The sequence below is a fragment of the Trachypithecus francoisi genome, unplaced genomic scaffold, assembly GCF_009764315.1.
Source record: "Trachypithecus francoisi isolate TF-2019V2 unplaced genomic scaffold, Tfra_2.0 Lachesis_group1, whole genome shotgun sequence".
Taxonomy (NCBI): Eukaryota; Metazoa; Chordata; class Mammalia; order Primates; family Cercopithecidae; genus Trachypithecus; species Trachypithecus francoisi.
In genome coordinates this window covers 79,794,712-79,819,086 of record NW_022681454.1, presented here as the reverse complement: position 1 = coordinate 79,819,086, position 24,375 = coordinate 79,794,712, and the positions used below count along the sequence as shown (strand labels likewise).

The 24,375-nt window shown below is 42.3% G+C and overlaps 1 protein-coding gene across 6 annotated transcripts in view; it reads right to left on the bottom strand.

Moving 5' to 3' along the window:
• LNX1 (ligand of numb-protein X 1) overlaps positions 1–24,375 on the bottom strand; it is a 182,605-nt gene that overhangs the window by 17,871 nt on the left and 140,359 nt on the right. For all 6 annotated transcript variants that reach the window (XM_033214660.1, XM_033214659.1, XM_033214658.1 and 3 more), the window contains 4 exons: positions 21,472–21,674; positions 18,866–19,237; positions 3,941–4,072; positions 799–976 (listed from right to left, as the gene is read on the bottom strand). In XM_033214660.1, coding sequence (XP_033070551.1) covers positions 799–976; positions 3,941–4,072; positions 18,866–19,237; positions 21,472–21,674 — 885 coding nt within the window. The remainder of the gene's footprint in view (positions 1–798; positions 977–3,940; positions 4,073–18,865; positions 19,238–21,471; positions 21,675–24,375) is intronic.

Genomic DNA, 24,375 nt, shown 5'->3' with positions numbered 1-24,375 from the left:
ATAACCACAGCAAGAGCAAAAAAGATAGGAGGAGAAAAAAGAGAAAGGCCCTGAGTCCTTTCTGACCCAAAAGAAGCATCTTTCAGCCAGCTAAATCTCTTAATATACCATCCCCCTATGGCTCCTCAGGCTCAGCAACTGTACTTGGGAAACTTCAATTTATCTCTTGAATCTGGACTTTTAAATGGCATAAATCCTCATCCATCTGAGCTACCCTCTTATATGAACTGACAATATTATTAAGGATACATATTTGTAGAGGCAAATTTGATATCACCTTCCTTTATTTATTCAAAGTAGCCCAGAACATATGAGCTTAAAGTAGTGAAATACTTTTCACCCTGGGAAAGTATCTAGCATGATATTTTCACTTAATGAGTATTCATTGAATCAAATCTATCAAATGAGTTTTTCCATCTAATCCACATAATGGACTAATTCATGAATCAGTTTCACCACTGGATCAACCCACCAAAGAACCATGTAGAATGAATGGAACTAAATTATGCCATTTAATAGAGGCAACTTGCTCATAACTTTAGCAGTTCTCTATTAATTCCTGGAACTGTTTGGAGAGTCCACCTTTACTTGCAGGCAAGTTGGCCTGCAACTAAGAAGAGTAGAACCTGGTCTAGTATCTATACTCAAACCAGTCAAGGGCAATGGGTAACAAAAGTCCTGGCTGATCACTCCCACATTCTCTCACTAATTTTGAAAAGAGTCACCTAACACAACAAGCTACTAATTTCTCGTAATACTCTGCCACCCCAGTGCCTTTAACATCCCTTTACTTTTTACCTGTTTTTATTCTTCCATCTCTGCTTATGACTCCTCCAGGCTCAACACTGATGACATAGATAGGCAAATCCCATTCTCTATGTGACGCTCCCCCTGCGACGGTCATGCCGAGAGATTCGCCGGGGTCTTTTTGGATATTTACCACCTTCTCATGACAAGTAATTGTAGGATGGAGGGGCTGAAAGCACAGACAGAAAAACATGGCACATGAATTTACAACTCTAGTAGTTTTTGAATGTAGAAAATGCAAAGTGGGTTTCCGTTTTCTAAATGCAAAAACTACCAAAACTGCATAAATTATGAAAAGTGCATAAATATAACGGTGGTTCTTGAAATCACAGAGAAAGACACATGGAAAGAACCCTCAACTTATTCACCCCAACCATAATAGGGTTACATTGTCCCAAATTCTATAGGTTAACTCAGATAAAGTTTACATTTCAAAAGGAACGAGTAAAAATGGAGGAAGGAACAGATTAGAGACCATTAGAAAAATACGTTTCTAAAATATTTTTGGTGGAGACAAAGCCTTGCTTTATTGCTCAGGCTGGTCTCAAACTCCTGGCTCCAAGTGCCTTGGCCTCTCAAAGTGCTGGGATTACAAGCATGAGCCACTGCGCCTGACCATGGAGGAATCTTAAGTACACAGAGTGAACTGCACTCAAAAGTTCGCAAGTGAGTCATTTATTCCTGATAGTAGTGAGTCAGCATTTCAGAAACACTGTCATTTATGAGTATCAGAAACTTTTCTAAGTTAAAAAAAGTAATCATATTTTATAGAGTCTTCTTTCACACCTGCTCAGTACTTACCAGACAGCCTTGCCTGCGGTGAGCAAGTGATGTTTAGTTGTGCACTGAGGGGCTGGATGCAGTGGCTGAAATACCACAAATACGACGTGTATGCATGTGTTCTGTGTCTCATGAACCAATGTTCATGACCATTTGCTTTCTCAACCAGAATGAGACCAATGTCAGCAATGGAAAAAAAAAAAAAGAAATAATCTGTGAAAGCTTCACACCCGGGGTTACCTGACTTTGGCTGGAGAGGAGGACAGTTATGTATGATAGAGATGACTTTTCTATCTTTTCTCTCCATTCTCCTCACCCTACTTTGGACACCTTACAATGTTCCTTGATGTTTAAAAACATAATTTATGATAAAATAGTTTAAGCTAATTAAAAACACGATGGGTACCTGAATATTTCTCAAACTATAAGACTATTTCTATTTTAGAATATTTGCTTTGGATATTTAGAATAAAACATTTTAGACAAGTAACAAAGCATAAAGAATAACAGAATGACCTACCCATGTACCTCAAAACCCTACATCAGAAATAAGCATTCCATGTGCACTTAGTCCCTCTATGACTCTTTCTGCTCATAGTCCTTTCCTCCCCACAGAGGTAAACCATGCAAAATTTGATGCCTATCATTCCTTGACTTTTTTAATTGGCTAAAAGTTTTCTGTCCCACAAATCCTGCTTTGTCTTCTTTGGTATTTCTTTGAATTGTTTAAGCTCTTATTTTTAAAAAGCTACCTAGTTTCCTAAACCAAAACAAAATTTTAGTAAGAATATAAAAACTGAAATCATCAAAGAATCATATATGTCTTAGTTTTATTTTAAATATGTTACTTTTTTGTGAGGCTATTTCAGAAGGCAGATAGAATATAAGTTAAAATGGAAATAATTACAATTCCCACTAAGTCAATTTGTATGTTTCCAGGAATTAAGACACATGACAGAGGGTTGCAGCAGAAATGTGATCAGATCCTCCCCACTCTTTCATGATGAGGAGGTGGAAGGAATTATAAAACCACAGTGCAGATGGAGGCTACCTTTTCCATAATTTGATGACTTAGAATATGACATATTCTAGTTAATTCAACTAAAATTAGTTAATTGGATAAAAACTTCAATTAAGTTAATGAACTAGTTTTCCATTAATAAAGATGATCAGTTAAATTTAAACATTAAGCATTTACTAGCAAAAAGACATCAGCGAGTCCTTATCTATAAAATGTTTTAGTGGGATATATTTGGTCTGTCTAGACTCCTTATTGTAAATAAACATGTAATTTATGGATTTATGAGGCTTGGCTGGCTGGAGAACCTGGAAGGGTGTATAACCTTGTAGGCTCTGTAATTAACACAGCATACAGCAGAGAGGTTCCAAAATAAAAAATTTGATATTGTTTCTGTATGTATTACTCAAAAACTCAAATTTGTAAGCTATTCCAACCAACATATAGATTGACGTGGAAAGAAAAGGGCATTCCCTACTCTCTGTTGCAAGAAGAATGAGCTACCTTTAAGAATTTTTTTTAGTTACAAGTGATGCCATGAAACCAGAACTCAGGAGAAATGACTGAAAGAAGCTCATTAGCATCACAACAGGATGCCAAGCTAAAGCCATAGGACTCTTAATTTGGACTAAACAAAGTCTGTGTTGCTTAAACACACATCTAAATGAAGAGGTTAAGGCATTGCATCTAACAGAAGCCACAGAGAGAAGTACAAATTGGGCTGCGTCACTTCATTTAAAGAGAGGCTGCAAACTGGTGGCCTGAAGAAGGAATTCCACCCACAGATCCACAGTGTTTTAGAGTTTTCTGGATTGAATGCCATATAACATGTGCTCTCTGGTTTGCCCCAATCCCCAACACTCCGTAATGTTACATGAGCTTCAAGTGTTTAAATTATCTTCCTAGGCCCTTCAGCAAACACAAACAAAAACTAAAAGTAGCCGGGAAATCATTGATTTCTAGGCAGACTGAAAAATTCAAAAGCCAGAAACTAAGCAAACTGTTTGCTACATTTCAAAGTGAATAAAATACAGTCCTTAAAAAAGATGACTCTTGGCCAAAACATGACATTTCTTTTGGCTTAGGCTAGAAATCAGGTCCCTGTATGAGGTCTACATGATCAGGTTTCAAAACCTTCCTGCGCCTTCCTCTCTCCTGCTTGGATGGGAGACACCTGTTATCTCTTCAAGTCTTAAATATGGGACTTTGGGCTTTTAGTTTTACAAGTCAAAGTGTCTGTTTAAGTAAAAAAGTCCCGAGATGACACTTAGAAATGTTAAAGCAAGCAAGAAATAGCTCCTTGCAGGAGCAGGGGACCTGCCCTAGAGGCCTCACCTTGGGAGTGTTGCTCCTCTCCCCTGGCCCTGGGGACCAGCTGCCATTGCTGTTCCAGCTGGCTTCCTGAAAGATGTCAGGGCTCCGCCGAACCCGGCGGGACACGATGAGGTGAACACGTCTTTCACTGGCCTGGGCAAGAAGACATAGGTATTAGCCACTGTCAGTTTCCATCCACTGCATCCAGCACCAGGGGCTTACAAAGACATCACTTTGATTATACCATTTTTTTATGGCAAAACATGGTTTCTAGTTTGTGGGGTTTTTTTTGTTAATACCCATCTTGTAATTGGCAACAGCATGAGAGCTCTTTCCTTTATCCTTAAACCAGGTAGTGAACGTTGCTCAAAGAGAAAATCTAGGGAAGGTTTGGTTCCTTCCAGTCTTTGAAAAGGCATCATTAGATATTGCTAATTCATTTTTAATTAATGGTTCTACCACACACAAGCCATGTCCTAAGTTCTTCCCAGATAGAATTAGGTTCACAGTGTAAAGTAGCAACCCAAAGCAAAGGTCTGAGATCAATGGTACACAGTAAAGAAAAAGAGATAGAGTTAATGGCAGTAACCTGCCACTGTAGGAAGAGAAATCCTGAGTCCGACACTTGCAAATATGTGGGCATAGGAAAGGTTTAGCACTTTAGCAATATGGGGATGACTTCATACATTAATATGTACAGCCTAATCAAAATCCTTTACCTTCAATTCACAATCACAAAGACATGGAATCAACTCAAGTGCCCATCAACTGATGGGTGGATAAAGAAAACGTGGTATGGTATATACTATGGAATACTACTCAGCCACAAAAAAGAATGAAATGTCTTTTGCAGCAACTTGGATGGAACTGGAGGCCATTATTTTAAGTGAAGTAACACAGGAATGGAAAATCAAATACTGCATGTTCTGACCTGTAAGTGGGAGCTAATCTCTGGGTATGCAGAGGCATACAGAGTAATATAATGGACTTTGGAGACTCAGAAAAGGGGAGGGTGAATGGGGTGAGGGATGAAAAACTGCCTATTGGGTACAGTGTACACTATTCAGGTGACAGGTGCACTAAAATCTCAGACTTCACCATCACACAACGCATCCATGTAACCAAAAACCACGTGTATCCCTAAAGCTATTGAAATACAAAATGTTTAAAAAACTGCAAAAGAGTAATTTGCCTTGATTCTTTATTTCTTACGGAACTACCACTTACTCTGACTGCTAATTCTCTCTGCTATGTACATCGATATTTGGACAGGCATTCAGAATAGCAAATATAGTACTTATTGGAAAGGTCCACTCCACATGATTGATATGGTTTGACTGTGTCCCCAGTCAAACCTCACCTTGAATCATAGCTCCCATAATTCCCATATGTCATCAGAGGGACCTGGCAGGAGGTAATTGATTCATGGGGGCGGGTCCTTCCCATGCTGCTCTCGTGATAGTAAATCTCATGAGATCTGATGATTTTATAAATGGGAGTTCCCCTGCACAAGCTCTCTTGTCTGCCACCACGTAAGATATCCCTTTGCTCTTCCCTCCTCTTCCACCATGATTGTGAGGCCTCCCCAGATATGTAAAACTGTGAGTTCATTAAACCTTTATAAATTATCCACTCTCAGGTATGTCTTTATTAGCAGCACAAGGACAGACTAATACAATGATACATTTACAATTTGTCTTTCTGCCACAGATTAGTTTCACATGTGTCGGGTAGTATGGGTCATTGTTCCAGAATTGCTGACCATTGAGATTTCAGAGCTGCAGGTCATTCAGACTAAATCTTAGACCGATGAAACTCACATAAATGGAGCTCTCTGGTAGCCTACGCTGAAGTAGCCAGCTGACCTCATTTATCTCTTTAGTAAAAGCTGAAAATGAATGAGATATGGAAGATTTGATTAGAAAGGTTCCCAAGACAGACCTGGTTTAGGGACAAGGGAGACAGAAGAGAGAGGAGTAAGGTTTGGTGGTTTCTGTCTTCATCCCATCCCTTGTCCACTCACCACCACAGCAGAGAAGAGGCAGTGACCTGCCAGCCTTCTTCCTATACAGGGATGGTTATTGGGCTAGAGGAGAAAGTCAGGTCATGAAATGAGGGCATTGAAATTCCATGCTCTTTTCCATTGACTCAGACAATGGGGGTGGAGATATTTGCTTCCTGCCTGCTATGGTCTGCACATGTTTCCCCAAAATTCAGATGTTAAAATCCTAATCCACAACATGGTGGCATTTGGAGGTAGGGCCTTTGGGAAGTGATTTGGTCATGAAGGCAGGTCCCTCCTAAGGGGATTAGTGCCCTTATGAAAGGGGCTGGAGGAAGTTTGTTTGCCCCTCTACCATGTAAGGACAAAGTGAGATGGTGCCATCTGTGAGGAAGTAGCCATCCCCAGACACCAAACCTGCTGGTGTCTTGATCTTTGACTTCTTGACCTCCAGAACTGTGAGAAATGAATTTATGTTGTTTATAAGCCACCTAGGATAGTGTATTTTCTTATAGCATCATGATGGACTAAGACACTGCCTTTTCTACATCTTCCTTCCCAGAGCACACAACTCACTCACTCTCAGGAACTAGGACCTTGTTTTAAAAATCTCAAGTAAACACACTTTGGGAGGCTGAAGCGGGCAGATCACTTAAGGTCAGGAGTCCAAGACCAGCCTGGCCAACATGTTGAAACTCTTTCTCTACTAAAATACAAAAATCAGCCAATCATGGTGGCAGGCACCTGTAATCCCAGCTATTTGGGAGGCTGCAACAGGAGAACTGCTTGAACCTAGAGGGTGGAGGTTGCAGTGAGCCGAGATTGTGGCACTGCACTCAAGCCTGGGTGACAAAGCAAGACTCTGTCCCCCCCCCCCAAAAAAGATTCTTAAATAAAAACCACCCACTAGTGAAACCATATTCCTATGGTTGTCTGACACTAACCAGTCCAAATCTTCACGACTTAGCGTTCTTATAACACTTCTTCTCAGGGCTCTCTTGAAACTTAGGGGTCATGATTTGGGTGGCTGTAAATTAAATGAACTTTTAGAGACAACTGCCTGGGTACAGTAAAAGTGTCTATTGTAACATCAAAATGGATGATCAGCCAGGTGAGTTGACTTATTTCACAAAAATTAGAAAATCCATCTGAAAAGGGCCCAAGAAAGAAGCTGGAGTCCTCTGCCCCATGCCCTTCACACAAAGCCTGACCATCACTTCTGATCTCCCCAGCCAAGGCTAATGTGCCCTTCCTTTGTTCACCTATCTTGAATTCCCTGGTGTTTCTCATCACATATAAAGCTTGTGTCTGAACATAACAAAAATAAAAAGCCCAGGAAACAATTGTGAAGAAAGCTGACATGAAGAACGATGGAATTAGCCAACTAAATCCAATTCTTGGAAGAGTATTTTGTAAGAGCTGTGTCTTTCTTTGTACTGTAAGCCTCCCTTCTTCTAAATAAGATTATCTTTGGGAACTCTCTAAAGCAAAACTTACTAAAAGAGAAGAAGTGGTGAACATTCAGGTCAAAACCCCAATTGCTGAGCTTGAATTTGCTCTCTTTGGGGAAACTCTGATGTTTTGAAGGATCCCAGCAGCGTGTCCGTAGGCCTGCAAATTGCATCACGTTCATTTTGGATGAGGAGCAGCCACATGATCTAAGCACCTCATAAGAACTTAGAAAATTTTAGACTTACACATCAAATCAACTTGCCAGGCAAAATCCAAATTGCCGAGGAGAAGCCTGCAAGAACTATTTAATTCACATTTCCAAGGACAAATTTCTCACTGGATTTTCAAATGCTGGCTTTGGTATTAAGTTGTTGGCAGGAATAACACTACAATAAATAACTCTGGTATCAATTTACTTGGAAAGAAATTCTCTGCAAGACTGGATCTGTGGCTCTTACCAACCTCCTTGTAAACTCACAGGAAGACTTTGTTTGATGCACTTTTGTGGTGTTTGAAGATATAAGGTGGAAAATGGGCTAATATGCTTGTCCTGGCTTTAACTCCTATCAGGAGCTGGATTCGGTGTAAAGAAACATCCCCTAGCTCTAGAGAATCTTTCTTTCCACTGGTATGAATGTGGTGTGAGTGTGAGGAGGGGGAATATGGGGGAGACACAGAAAGACTGAATGAGGAAATGGCAGAAACTTGTTTATTTTACACCTACATGATATGTGCCAAGAAAGTGGATACAGCAGATCTGTCTTTCCAGCAAGCAAAGAATAGCTTACTGCAAGAAAGAGGTAAGACAGCTTCTCTCTTGCATCTCTTGGGATGTTGCAATTTGGGCAAAAGGATGGTTTAACAACGGTGGCTACCTTAATTAGAAGGCACGACTTAAAGTTTCCTCTCCTCTCTCCCTTAAGAATCCTAGATTGTGATCTAGGCAAATTCTGGACACATTGGTTACAACCTGCATAGCTTGACTGCTGTACCATATTCTTTCTCTCCCAAGAGCGCAAGCATTAGACTACCTCTCTCTTTTCCGCCCTGGGCCAGTTCCCTCCTTAGGAAACTTGGTGGTCCTCCGCTCCTGGGAGGGCACCATATTGATGCCAAACTTAGTGAAGACACCCAATCGGCAGAGTGCACTACAGCCCAGAGCTCTTGGGCTCAAACGACCCTCCAGCCTCAGCATCTGGAGTAGCTGGGGCTACTTCACCTGGCATCCCTCTCTCTTTCTACAGGCAAAGAGGAAGGGGTTCTGATGCCATCCATATTCTCCCCTGTGGACTTTAGCTTATTGGCAGCCTCCTGACAAGCACTCTGTCCTCAAGGCTGATCTATGCCTACCCTGGGCCAGACACCACACTGGGAACCTTGAGGACATGGTTCCTGCCCTCCTGGATTGTTTCCTACTGCAGGGATAGTCAGATGGGGAGTGCCATGAAAGAGAAATAGCGAATATACCTATGGGTTTCCAGAGGTGGGACCGATTACTTCTGGCCGAGGAAATAGGAAACATCTAATACTCAGAGAAAAAAGAGGGTTAAAACTAAGTAGCATTTGTATGGAAGGACTTACTTTCTGTCATTTTGTTTAACGACTGCTTTTCTCTGTTGAGATTTGACTCAAAACTGCCAGTTATATTTATATGATGGAACTAAGCATTTTGCAGAGCTGTACACTGGAGCACAGGGCATCTTTCTACTTTCTTGGCATTGCATGAATCCATACAGTGGCTAAGAGAAGAAAAACATAGTCCAGAAGCCTCATTTATATGTACCCATCTTTAAATAACAAAGCCTTTCTCTTATAGCTGGAAGGAGTCTGGGAGCATTGCAGTGTGATCTCTTGCTGATCGAGCATCTTCCTTTGTGTTCAGCCTGCAATTGACTCTTTCCCTTCCAAAATCCACTATGGCTGATGAAAACTGCTCACACTGTCAGGGCGTAACATAGATTTGCAGCTTCCCAGAACAGAGAGATGGGAGTCAAACATGCCACCACACAAGGAGCAGCATTTTGTAGAACTGTACACTGGAGCACAGGGCATCTTTCTACTGCCTTGGCATTGCATGGGTCCATACAGTGACTATGAGGGCCAGTGATAACGTACAGGGAGAGCAAGAACTGGTCAAGTACCTGTTCTCATCCAGCCAAAGGCTTCACCTGCGCATTGGCAGAGAGGGATTGGAGTTAAGCCAAATGCATGACAACATTTGCTGCCTTTTTGACATATAGGTATATGCTTAAGCAGAATGTATAATAAACTATGTAAAATGCACTGGGCTCATTCATTATTGTGCTTCTCGTATGAGTTTTGTAAAATTTCAAGTTAAGAAAGTTAAGAGTTGCCACCCTCTCCCCACAATGCCCCAGGGTATTATTCTATACACACACTTAAAAGGAGACTCTAAACCCACTGCTGGGCATCAGGACTGTGTTGTTCAGAGTAGGCAGACCATGTACATAGCTCCCTTTATAGAATAGCCTCGGTCCACAGGAGACTCATGCTTGATTGTGTGGGCCCCTTGTTACAGAGACAAGTGAGAGCTGTAATGCAACTGATAACTATATAAGCTACTTAAAGAGTTCGTCCTCTAGGGTTTCATCATAAACATGTTTTACATATTTTACCTGATATTTTAATAATCACTTCTTTAAAAAAATTTATCCTGCATTCCTCATTGGTTTCTTTTCCAAGTGTCTCACAATGAGACACTTTGGCTTTAAATGATTTTTCAACATATACTTGTGGGGATAGCTCTTTCTACACTGTCTGTGTTGCCCCATTTTAGAATCCCTTCCAGCAACTGTTCAAGTATCATTCTCAGCGAATCCATCTTGTGCTCACAAAGCCCTGGGAAATTGTGAAGGCACTGATTCCATAAAATTAGAAAGTCAAAGACACACAAGAAATGTCAGACATCATCTCATCCAACATTTTCTCTATAGCCTATAATTCAGTTTCCCTAAAAATTCCTCGTCATGTTGTCACCCAACTCATGCTTCGGTGCCCCCAATGACAGAGAGCTCACTGTATCCCAAGGCAGCACTGGCCATTTTTAGATAGCGCTAGTTAGAATGTTTGTCCTTAGGTTGAACTTAAATTTGCCATCCTATTGTTGCCTATTGGTCTAGTTATGTTCAGTAGGGCAACCCCACATCATTTTCCCTATGACAAATCTATTTGAAGATCACTCTCATTGCCCTCTCTTAGCTCTTTCCCTTTCCAGGTCAACAATTCCTAGTTTTTTCCACATTGAATATCTTTTCAAGTCATCTCAAAAATGTAGTAAGTTCTGGACTCACTGTAATAAAGTTATGTGTGTGCACATGCAGAATAGAACCCAGAAGATGAGTTCTGGTCTGTCCAGTACAGAGTAGGGTCTTTTTGTTGATGAACCAGTTGCATGAAGGATCTCATTAATGGTGTTTCAATTTTGTCATTTGTACAAGCATAGCGGATTGTCTCTATGTTCTATGAATCCAAAAATTCAATAGATTCCTGTCTTTACCTATGGATTAATTGAAAGGTGACAAGGAGATATTCAGGACTGCACTATAGGGCAAATTACAGCAGAGCAGCCTTCCCCTGAGACCACATGATGCCATACAGACCTTACATGACAATACAGACAACTGGAAGCATCAGAACCAAATGATATGCTAGAAAAAATCAAAGGCATCAGTCATTCCTGTTGATATGTCAGTGTATTTCCCAACAAGGTATGGAAACAGAATCCTTCCCCTTCCCTTCCTTCCAGTAAACAAAAGAACTTCCAGGGAAAAAAAAATCCTTCCATTGAGCAATGAGTTGGAGGCTCCAGAAATATAACTCTAGAATGAATTAATGGTGTACTATAAGTTGATATTCCCTATAAAATGAGTTTGGTCAGAGCAAATCTGGTCTGTGTTGATTTGTTTGCCATTGAAACTTTGGACCCCCAGCAAAGCACCTGATATATTATTAAAAAGTTTATGAGTATCTCATGCTGAAGAGGTGGTAGCTCCTTCAATGAGCTAAAAGCAATCAGTCTGGCCAAGGAGAGAGGAAATTAAGGAGGCTTTGAAGAAATGTAGTAAATAGGATCTTAAGATTTGATCGGGGTGGAAAAGGAGAATTAGGGCAGCAATATGGTTTGTTTTTCCCAGTAGACTATAGCTCCATGTTCATCCTTATGTTCCTAGAAGCATATATCTTTAGATGCAAAGACATTAATGATAATACAGATGGTGACTTATATGGGGCCATACAGATGACAGTGACAAGGGCAAGACACAAGGATTTAGTTCTTGAGTCCCTGAATCTGCTGGTGGCTGAGTCAGTAAAATGACTCAGCATCCTTGCCTCATACACCATTTCTTTTACGATATCTAAAAGTTACTCTCATGATTATGTTCTATAAAAAATATGCATTTGGGGGGATATGTGGGTTAGAGGAAGAGCATTGAAGTTTCAAGATCCCCTAATATTTGCAGTGTATACCTGCACATAATGTTCACTCATGAAATTCTAAGTTGAAAAGCTGTACAGTTTACTAAGTCACACCCTGTATAAGAATGCATAAAATTTGGAGCCCTATACAAAAATCATTTGGACTTTGAGAATTCAGCTCAAGGAGATTAAAAAATAATCTATAATCACGTCTATGTGCATTAAATTCACCACAAAACCATGGTAAGACAATTTATTTAAGTAGGGATTTAATTCCCGATTAAGTGTACTGATCTGTTAAAAAAAATACAGATCTATCAGGTTTTATTTCACTGGTGATTCTCACTGGCTCCGGGGTACTTGAATGTTTACAGTACCACGAAAGTTCTACCCTTTTTTTGCAGGTATACAGCAGAATTCATGAGCTGGAATCATGTATTTAAAATGCGTGTAGGTAATGCAAGTAGTCCATTATGGGTTTTGTGGCTCTGTCTGAAGGTTTATCTCATTAAAAAAAAAAAAAAAAAAAAAAAAAAAAAGTTTGAAGAGCCTGTTGTCAAATATTCTTTGATGAAATGAATTCTCATTTAAATATTGATTCATATAAGGAAAAAATACACATATGTCAGTATTGATGAAAGCCCATATTATCATCAGCTCTGCAAATGGCTTTGAGTATTTTCAGTTTCTTCATCAAGTCTGGAATTGCCTGGGGAAAAAAGGCTTAAGAGTGACATTCAAATTTGAATCTTTGGTCCATTATTTCTTTGTTCTCTTATCTTAGCTATGTCATACGACAGTTCCAAACAGCTGCCTCTTTCATACAGTTATTCCAGTCATTATGCCCAAAACACTTGAGAAACTGACAATGGAGAAAAATAAAATTGTACTTAGTTGCTACATAAGTCATCAGCACCATATTTGAGGCTTCTATATCCATAAGGACTTTCTTCTTAAAAGGACCTGGCAAACCCAGGCTGCTGCTGAGTAAGCTGAGGTTAGAGCTCAACATATGTAAAACTGGTCAAACATAAAATGGTTGTGGTCTCTCTGTAATAACTCTTCCCTGAAATAATGCAGAAAAAAAGCTGAATGTGGGGTACTGGGAGAGAACATGACCAAAAAACATGTTGTCTGGGAATTTCTTTGTAAGGCAAATGTGATTCATGGAGTAGACATACAAAGGCAACACAGTCAAGGATTGGTTAGAAATTTGAGTCTCAACCTTTGAAGGGTATTTAGTTTAATCCCCTCAGCCTGGTGTATGTTACAAATATCACATAAATAAAATCCACTCTTCAGAAATGGCATGTGATTGCTTAGCTAGGTTTTTCCAGCATTCCATGTTTTCCATTTCTTTTTCAACTAGCTTTGCTCCCATTTTTTTAAAAAGGTTTTTCCTGCTTATAAAGCATGTTGGCTTTGTTTAGTAAGCAAAAGAATCTTTTAGGAAGTCCCAGTGTTAGGCAAGATTTTATTTCATAAATTAACTTTCTCAGGGAAGAAACGGTGTTTGCTCTTGTTATTAATCTACAAAAGCAAAATGCCATATGTAGTCAAGATTTTTCCAAATGACATGATGAGTAAGAATTTTTCTTTTGTTTATTGCGAAGCATAGTTGGCAAACATTATCTCCAGAATGTGAGTTGCACCAATTGACCTGCAGAGGGAGTTAACAAGTGTAACATGAAAAAATACTGGTGGTCACCTAAAAGGCTACTTTTCAAAGTGAGAAAAAAAAAATCATGCTAAGAATGCAGTTTTCTTCATAAAGAAATACAATGGATTCTCCCTTTTCCATGTGTGAAGGTTTTCATAAACATAGTATATTTTCTCTTCACATTCATTGACCAGCTAATGCCACCTGCCTGATGCTGACTTGGTTGTTTTGAGATCAAAGGTAGGAATACATTCCAAGCTCTATGAAACCAGGAACTGTACCAACCTAGTTCACGATGGTACCACACACCTCTTGGCACAAAGAAGTTGCTCAGCCAATAATTACGGAACAACATCAAGGGGACAAAGAGTAGATATGATATCTTGGGGACAAACAGCATGTGAAAGCAGATTTGGTGCTTCTTTGGTAAATGGTTTGATAACCAATCCCTAGGAGATAAAGTTAATGTATGAAATATATTTTATATACACATAGATGTTCATAATTTGACTCCACTTACTCATTTGGCAAACATTTATTGAATGCCTGCTATTGCCAGCCATTGCTTTAAGTGCTGAGGATACAATAATTATTTTTTTTTTTCTTTTGAGACGGAGTTTCACTCTTTTTGCCCAGGCTGGAGTACAATGGCACCATCTTGGCTCACTGCAACCTTCGCCTCCCAAGTTCAAGTGATTCTTCTGCCTCAGCCTCCCAAGTAGCTGGGATTACAGGGGTGCGCCACCACCCCTGGCTAATTTTGTATTTTTAGTAGAGATGGGCTTTCACCCTGTTGGTCAGACTGGTCTTGAACTACTGACCTTAGGTGACCCACCCGCCTCGGCCTCCCAAAGTGCTCAGATTACAGGCATGAACCACTGCGCTTGGCTGAGGATACAATACTTTACTGTACTGTCTGGCAGGTAATATTAGTTGGTAGGAGTTGAAGCGTATTGTAGGATAAAGTGTCTATGAGCAGAAATTGACACAATTCTAAGGAAAACTGACAGTGAAGAGCTCTCTGTCAGTTGAGGGGAGACCTGAATGAACTGTGGGAATGTGGCAAATGGATATTTAGAAGATTCTTCCAGGTAGAGGAACAGCAAGAATGCCAGGCCTGAGGCAGAAATGCTTGAAGAGCAGCAAGAAGGCAATGTGGCACATGGTTAAACATGGGGAGAATACTAGACATCCTCTTCTGTAAGAAATGAGGTTGGAAAGAGAACAGAAGGCCAGGAGACGTATGGCACTGCAGGCCATGGTAAGGATCTGCAACTTTAACCTAAGTGTCTCAGGAAGCCTCAGAGGGCTGAGAGGGAGAGAGTGGCATCCTGACTGGAGTGGTTTGGTAAACAGCTCATTCTCTCTGCTGTGCGTAGAGTAGGAGAGAGATGATTAAGTGTGGAAGGCAGGAGGCCAGCAGAGGCTCTGGCCGTCACTCAAACCAGGTCAGAATGGGGTGGGGAGGGAGACGCTGAGGAGAGTCAAAGTTCTTTTTGGCTCAAGTCACTGGGTAAACAGAGGTGCCATTATTATAGACTGGGAATGGCCTAGGGCAGAGCATGTTGGGCAAGCAGTGGAATGGGAGGAGCCAAGGGTTCAATTTTGGACATTACATTTGAGATGCCTTTGCCATATCCACAGGAAGATATGAAGCAGGCATCTGGAGGTGTAAGTGTGGTCAGAGGAGAAGGTGAGGTGGGCACATGAATTTGGGAATAGATGGCGTACACCTCAGAAAGAAAATGTCCCTTTTTTGTTTGTTTGTTTGTTTGCTTGTTTTTGGAGACAGAGTCTTGCTCTGTCCCCAGGCTGGAGTGCAGTGGTGCGATCTTGGCTTACTGAAACCTCTGCCTCCCGGGTTCAAGCAATTCTCCTACCTCAGCCTCCCAAGTAGCTGGAATTACAGGTGCCTGCCACCACACCTGGCTAATTTTGTATTTTTAGTAGACATGGGGTTTTACCATGTTAGCCAGGCTGGTCTCGAACTACTGACCTCGTGATCTGCCCGCCTTGGCCTCCCAAAGTGCTGGAATTAAAGGCGTGAGTCACCGCACCCAGCCAGAAAATGCCTCTTCTAACTCTGGGTTTGTTCCCCACCTGATCTACTGGGCATGAGCTCGGGCTCTCTAGGGCAGATGAGCATCCATGGGGGCCAAGACACCTTGGAACTGGGACACCACCAAGCAGCACAGCTCAGGAGCTAAGGTACCATGTGTGTTTTCTGCCCTGGTGGGCAGAGGGAGAAGGCTAAGTCCCCTTGTACCCTCTGCCTCAGGCTGCCCAGGTCTACAATGACAGTAATACCATCTAACACTTGGTCCTCTTCCAAGAAGAGGGATAAGCTGCTGTACAGGACAGTGAAGAGAGTTGCCAGCACCTGAAGAATCACATAACGAGATCTCAGGTGCAGGCAAATGTATTTGTGTTTAAATAACCAAGTCCTTGAGCGCAAGCAGTCTTTTGATGATCACCCTTTGTGGAACTTGGTGCAGGGCTCCATCAATTACTGCTGCTGACTTACTGCCTATTCTCAAAGTATGAAGACTTCAGTCACTAAATGGAAGTTGACATAGACTTGCTGGATAATTGAGAATACTTTTTAAGATAAGGCCTCTGGATCTTACCCTTCTCCTTTCAGCTCTCCACTGACTTTAGAGAGATCATTCTAGAAGATCATGTCATTTCCTTTCCTAAACCCTTCCAAGAATGCCCCCATGGCTTTGTGGATAAAGTCCGAGGTCCTTAGCATGGCTCGCAATATTTCATAAGATCTGTCTCTTGCCTCATCTATGGCTGCTTTTTAAAATACACACCCCAGGCTCCAGGTACTATTTATCATTTCCCTAATAGGCTGATATGGTTTGGCTGTGTCCCCACCCAAGTCTCATCTTGAGTTGTAGCTCCCATCATTCCCACGTGTTGTGGGAGGGACCCGGTGGGAGATAATTGAATCTCAGGGATAGTTTCCCCCATACCGTTCTTGTGGTAGAAAGTCTCAGGGGATCCAATGGTTTTATAAAGGTTTTCCCTTTTGCTTGACCCTCATTCTCTCTTGCTTGCTGCCATGTAAGACCGGCCTTTCACCTTCTGCCATGATTGTGAGGCCTCCTGAGCCATGTGGAACTGTGGTTCCATTAAACCTCTTCTTTTTAAATTACCCAGCCTTGGGTATGTCTTTATGAGCAGCATGAGAATGGACTAACACATGGGCTATTAAGGAAATGTTCTTTTGTCCTGTGTCTCCTTAGGATGACCCTTGCTGACTTATACACTGGAGAACTTCAGCTCATTCCTCAAGCCCCAAGTTCAAGATCTTCCTCCTCTGAGGAATTCATAGACCTGGCCAAGCAAAAACCTCCCCTGTGCCTGCAGCAGCATCATACTTAATTTTTCCATTGCAGCAGTGTTAGACTGCATGGGCAGTCATTTAGATAAAGTCCAGCTTTCCTGCTACACTGGTGGATCCTTTGGAAGAATAATCTAAGTGGTCCTCCCTCCACCTTCTGCATCTAACCCACGGGCACGTAAGCAGCAGAACTTAACAGATATTTACTGGATGAAGTGAATGAATGGGTTAGAATATAAGAGCCCAGAACAAAGTCTGTTCTTCTAAGAATAAAGCTCACATCTTATGAAACGTCGCTGAGACACAGCACTATCAGAGCATTATACTGGGTGAAAAAAGCCAGTCCCCCAAGTCTATATATGATTTCATTTATAGAACATTCTTGAAATTCAAAATTATAGAAATAGAAAACAGATTAGTGATTTCCAAAGGTTAAGGAGGACATGGGGTGGGAGGGAAATGGATGTGGCAATAGAAGGCAACTTTTATAGGGATCTTTGTGGTGATGGAAATATTCTGTTATGACTGTTAATGTCAGTAGCATGCTGGTGATGCCATACTATGGTTTTGCAAGATGTTAACACTAGGAAAAACAGTAAAGAGACATGGGATCTCTGTGTATTATTTCTTACAATCACATAGTAATTGATAATTATCTTAAAACAAAAAAGTTAAAGTAAAAAAATTTCAACAGTGACCCTGATAAAGTCAACAAAATACATGCGGGTACTTGATGACATTATACTGGTCAGAAAAGTGGATTAGTTTGAACAGTCATGAACTCTATTTGCCTGAGAGATCAAGAATTTATGTCCCTCTCTTATTAGGGGGCTTCCTCTCAGGTTCATACTTGGGTTTCCACGTGCTTTCCAAGTCACCTGGACTTAGCCATAGAGACTAAGACTTACTCTGTCCATAGGATCCCTGGAGAATGCATGGCATAGCCTTTTTTTTTTTTTTCTCCTGCCTCAGTCTCTCAAGTAGCTGAGACTACAGGCCCCTGCCACCACGCCTGGCTAATTTTTTGTATTTTTAGTAGAGACAGGGTTTCACCATGTTGGCCAGGCTGACCTTGAATTCCTGACCTCAGGTGATCCACTCGCCTTGGCCTCTTGAGTAGCTGGGACTACAGGTGCATGCCATGATGCCTGACTAATTTCTTGAATTTTGTAAAGACTAGGTCTCACTATGCTGTCCAGGCTGGTCTCAAACTCCTGAGCTCAAGTCACCTTCCTACTTTGGCTTCCCAAAGTGTTGGGATTACAAGTGTGAGCCTCCACACCTGGCTGAGCTGCCACGTCCCACATGGCACAGCTTCTTACAGGAGTAAATACAACTAGATGTCTTAGATGCATCCCGAGTGTATGTAACTGACCCCTGGGTCTACACTGGCCATACTGGGTACAGGGTTAACACGAACCTGCTGACCCTGAGTGATCCTAATTCTGTGAGATTGTAGCATACAACCCAACGTGTTTATCTGCAGTCAGACTTGATGGCTGACAACACAACACCTAGGGAATGTCCATGGCCTTGAAGCCCATCATTTGCTTGTGTAATGTTCTTTTTTTTTTTTTTTTTTGAGATGGGTCTCACTCTTGTTGCCCGGGCTGGAGTGCAATGGTGCGATCTCAGCTTACTGCAACCTCTCTGCCTCCTGGTTTCAAGCGATTCTCCTGCCTCAGCCCCCTGAATAGCTGGGATTACAGGAATCTGCCACCATGCCTGGCTAGTTTTTTATATTTTTAGTAGAGATGGGGTTTCACCCTGTTGGCCAGGCTGGCCTTGAACTCCTGACCTCAGGTGATCCACCCGCCTCGGCCTCCCAAAGTGCTGGGATTCCAGGCTTGGGCCACCACGCTCAGCTGAGTAATGTTCTTACCTGGGCAGAAGCTTTCTAAATGTTGGTCTTTCCATCCTGACCCCTTGAAAGGGAGGCACTGCATGACACATGTGGTAGTGACAGGGTGCCTGGTTCAGGGGGATTTGCATTCTTGCTCATGTACGGGGTTTCTGACTGGGATCCTGGAATGATCTGTGACTCACCTGAATCAGATGAGCCGCACTTTCTGGGCTGCCATATCGAAGGTCATGTCCGTTGATGGCTAACACGCGGTCGTTCTCCTCGAGCTGACCATGTCGATCTGCCACACCGCCATCCAGGACATTGAAGATGAAAACCCCAGGCTCATCCACCTTGCGCACCAGTTTTATTCCAAGCTGCTCCTCGGGGCTACTTTTGTTGAGAATCACATGGAAGCTGTCATCCCGGGATCCGTAGGCATCCAAGGCCTGTCCACTGTTCCTGCTGCGGAACTTCTGTTCACGCAGCACAGTCAGCCACAGCACCTGGCAGGGCTGCCGCAGGAGACGCACGGCATAGTTGTGAGGGACATTGCTGATGTCCATCCCGTTGACCTGGAGGCAGGTGGAACAATCGTGCGGTCAGCTCCACCTGCCACATCCCTTCCTGAAAGATCCAGGCCCACAGAATAGCCAGGATCCTGTCTTTAAAGACTGCTCTGCTCTCCCACCTCATCCTGTGTCCAATAACTGCACCTTCCAACAGCGTTTCTAACCCTGTTCTCTCCAAGCGTGGCCTGCAGCACCTCTCCAGGCCTCTGTGAGTAGACATCATCTTTCTCCACCTTGTTCTTACCCAAGCCCACATATTTATTCCCAGAATCCTGGCCTTCATTTCTGTTGTCATTATTTTTTAGCTGGCAGGAAGAGAGGAAAGGAAGATAAGGTAGGAAAAGGCAAAAGAAAAGCATTTTTCCAATTTGCCTCAGTTAAATGATTGCATTAAACAGCTGCTCAAGCCGAGTTGACATTTTCTTCCCAAAAATCTCCAACTGAATTTTTCTCCCTGGGTCAACTCATACCCGAACTTCCGGTCCTCACCACTGTGTGTGTATGCAGATGTTCTAGCGTGACTGAGGGTCTGTGAGTATGTGAGCATGAAGGAGCGTATGTGTGTATGATACTGTGTATGTGCACATGGGAACGTGTCAGGTCTCAGGGTGGTCCCCTGCAAGATTTTTTTTGCCCGTGTTCTCAGCAAAAGGAAGAAATCCTTGCACAGTTTCAAACAAACTGATATGAAAGGAAGTTTCTAGACTCTTTTATTGAAAAGCTAGATCTCTTTATAAAGTTACTTAAACAAGCTTAAGCTTGGCCCTCTCATTTGTGCCTCACTACTGATGTGTAGAGCTGACACTGCATGGGGCTTTCTGGTTTTAATTTCTCTGGCTACACAGGCCCGGCCTGGAGGCTGTAGCCCCCGTGTTGGAAGAAAACAATTTCACAGCGAGCGAAGCTCTCTGTGCTTGAGGAAAGAGGCCCCACGGAGGAGAAATAACTTTCTCGAATTTCTGTAGTTTGATAAGATTTCTTGTTATTTGTAGCCAATTGTTAGAGAAGGCTTGGAACAGGCTTTACAAAGGCCTGTCTTGAGGACACAGTCACCTGTTCTCTGGTGCAGCTCCAGAGGCTCCCTCATGCAAAGGCAAAGCTCACCACCCTTGTCCAAGCACAGGTGAGGAGAGCCACCTGAGGTGGCAGGACCCGGTTCCCCCATCACCTCTGGGCCCAGAGAAGGTCAGGGGAGTCAGGGTTGCCTGCTAAATAGTCCTGGCAGTCCTTTTGCTTGTAAGCGCCAGTTGAAGGCCACAGGAATCAAAATGTTTTATTATGCAACTCTCCCAGGCAGCATAGTTTCCACTGGAACTGGGAGGCAGCCATGCACGGTGTCGCTGATTGTACTGCGGACGGCCCCGAGGGCCCTGCCTTATGCTCCACCTCAGAAGCCAGCAGGAATTTCAGCATTTCTGTGAAAACTGCTTTAGGTTATTTCTCCTCTTATTACAATCCGTTTGCCAAAGAAACAGCTCATAATGTGACAGGAGCTGGTCCCTCAGCAACCTAGAAGGGATGGGATAGAACTGTTATCTGAGTGTCAGATAGAAAATGTATGAGCAGGGAGGGGTTTCTTGTCACTTTGGGCAAACATTGGACTTCTGTCTGATAAACAGCTCTTTATCCTTTCTGTTCTGAAAATTCCTCCTTAAAGTCCTTCCCTTTAACCAAGCCTCTGAGGACAGTAACACCCAAAGCATTCTATTCCAACACCTGTCTCCCCTGGAATGTCTCTGGGTTGGTGAAACTAGCATAGAGATTACTTTTATTTTCAGGGAGGGCCATAAGACTATAGGAAATTGACTTTCAAAGAGTAGGTGATTGTGATTAAATAAAATACAAAATGTTCTACTAATCTACTCTAAAAACAATTTAAGAAAATATTGTCCCCGTTTTATTTTATATTAATGCTCTTTTAAAAAAGAGATAAAAGAAGAAAGAGGAACTGGAGAAAGGGAACGAAGAGGAAGATGGAAAAAGCTAAAAGGGAGAAGAGGGGACAGACAAAATGATATATAGAGATAAATATTTATGTACAGAGAGAAAGGGTGGAGAGAGTGAAAGAGCAAGACAGAGAGAAACAAAGATCTCAATTAAATGACAAATCTCAGAGTCGTAAAATGATAGAAAGTGACTATCCACATTTATTTTACCATTTTGCTCATTCATCTATGCATCTACCCAATTATTTGCTCAGAAGCCCCTTGCTGCAGCCCCACAGCCATAGTCTCTACCTTTAGAATGATGTCTCCTGGCAGTAGCCGGCCGTCTCTGGCAATCACCCCATCACGATAAATGTGTTGGATAATGATATGGACCAGTGGGGTTTCGCTACCTCCCACCAGCCTAATGGAGAGGCTTTCACTGGGATCTACTCGATTGATCTTGATGCTGGTAATTTCGCCATCTGGAATCAGGTGGTACAACCTCGGAAAGACTGAAATGGATAAAGAGTGTTTATTTAAGACACCCACCCAATGGACCTTTCCAACTACTCTTCTTGCCAAACTTCAGTGTCAGCCAAACTAAACTATTCATTTTTCCTCATACATGTTTTCCATTTTCCTGCCTCTGTGCCAGTGTAAGTTTCTCTGCTTGGAATGTTTTTCATCCCAAGCTTAAACCCAATTTTTCCTTCAAGGCCCTTCCAATTAAACTCTACCCTGATTCCTCCTTCTCTTGCTCTAAACAGTCCGTTTCCTATAATGCTTTCTAGCTATTTCTCACGGCACTCAATCCTTTACTGTTATTTTTATCTTTTTTTTTCAATTTTTTTTTTTGAGATAGGGTCTCACTCTGTTGCTTAGGTTGGAGTGCAGTGTCTCACTACAACCTCCGCCTCCTGAGCTCAAGTGATCTTCCCACCTCAGCCTACCAAGTAGCTAAGACTACAGGCACATGCCACCATTCCTGGCAAATTTTTGTATTTTTTGTAGAGACGGAGTTTTGTCATGTTGTCCAGGCCAGTCCTGAACTCCTGAGCTCAGGTGATCCACCCACCTCAGCCTCCCAAAGTGCTGGGATTACAAGTGTGAGCCATCGCGCCCGGCTTATACTCATTTCTTATATACCTCATATCATGTCCATAAAACCTGAGGGCATAATCTCTGGCTGTTCCATGGTTCTCTACACATATATCTGCATGCAGGGGCCTCTAGCTGAAGTTTATTGAATTAATAGAAGTGAATGAATGATTTTTAATGGAATGAATTGCAGTTTTATCACTTGTTTATTGAGAGGTAAAAAACAGAACCCATCTGCCATTTTGCCCTCTCAGATAATTTTGAAAATTTCTTCCTTAAAGATTCTGCTTTTCAGGCTTGGGGGAACATCATTTCTTTTTTTTTTTTTTTTTTTTTTTTTTTTTTTTTGAGACGGAGTCTCGCTCTGCCGCCCAGGCTGGAGTGCTGTGGCCAGATCTCAGCTCACTGCAAGCTCCGCCTCCCGGGTTCATGCCATTCTCCTGCCTCAGCCTCCCGAGTAGCTGGGACTACAGGCGCCCGCCACCTCGCCCGGCTAATTTTTTTTTTTTTTGTATTTTTTAGTAGAGACGGGGTTTCACCGTGTTAGCCAGGATGGTCTCGATCTCCTGACCTCGTGATCCACCCGTCTCGGCCTCCCAAAGTGCTGGGATTACAGGCTTGAGCCACCGCGCCCGGCCGAACATCCTTTCTTTCTACCAGACATTGTTGTCAACAAATGGAAGAGGCCTGATTCATGATCAAGAAGAGGCCAAGGCCTAGTTGGTGGCCTTGGGCGGTTCATCCCTGGTTTGCCTGAAATCACTGAATTCAGAGCAAGGAGATTCAAAGATCATCTAGGCTGGTGTTTTCAAACTGTATTTTTAAACTGATGAATCTGCTTTCCTCAAGAAATCTCTCCTAGCTCTCTGCTCACCTCTCATCCCATTGTGACCACACAGAAAACAGCTGCTCTAATTGTTCTGCTGCTTGACAGTGATAGTCAAACCCTACAAGTGAGGAGGTTTAAGGCTGAGAGAAGGGGAGTGAAGCAATGGGCTGGACATCCCAAAGTTAGGTGGCCCTGAGAGCCAGGTCAGAACCCAGAGCTCTGGTGACTGGTACTCTCTGCCAGGTATCCCTGGAACCAGGGATTCACAGCCAGGCCAGAGCCCATGAGGGACTTGCTCTATGGACCTACGAGTCAGCAGCACCGACTGGCATTTTCTTCACTTCAGTTTGAATAGAAGTGTTCAGAGGGGACACCAACAAGTGGTGGGAACAAGCCACACCTAGCTTGGTGGAAAAACTGGCTCCTCCAAGTGACTAAAGGCTCAAATTTCAATGGTAAGGGCTGAGATGCTTGTGTCTTCTGTAGGTGCTGACAGCTGCCTCTCCTTAAGAGTCTCCTTTCGTTATGGCATCTGGAAAGATCTCACATGGCAGGCCTGCTTCTGGATAGTCTGTTCCTTGTGAGCATTTGCAAAATCTGTGACCTTAGTCCATTTTCCCTAATGAATTAATGAGTACTCAATTCTTTAAGAATAATAAAGAATTAAAATTATTTCTAAGTACGTTAGAGCAAAGTAACTTAGTAGGTAGAGGAAACCCGAGATGTTGCAAATGTGGGTCCTTAATCTCTATACTGATTGAACTGAAGTGACTGCATAAGGCAGGGCTAGCTGGCTTCATCAGTCAGTTCCTGGTACTACCAGTACTTGGGTGATTGAGTTCAATTAATGTTTAAACTACCTCGGTTATATTAAGTAGGCTATATCACAGGCACTTGCTAGAGCATGTCTGGTATAACAAGGGAATGGAAAAAAAATTCATTCTGAGCAAAGAAAGACTTGGAAATAATCACAAAAGCCAATTTTCCCTCCCTCATTCCCCTTCCCTTGTTACCATCTTTTCCAACAGATTTACAAAAACCACACTACCAAACCTAAACCTCTAGAGAATTTTTGATATGATACCTTGAAAGGACATACCATTCACACTTGTAAATGATGTTAGAGCAACACCAATGAGATCCTAGTGACCTTAAAGAGATAAAGGAATTTTTAAACTGCAAAATTTGTGTTGGTCTGGAAAGAAAAGAATTTGTTCAATATTATATCCTTACTCAAGGACTAAAGGATATAATCTTATTAGCTGAGAGTTTGTTATATGCTGACA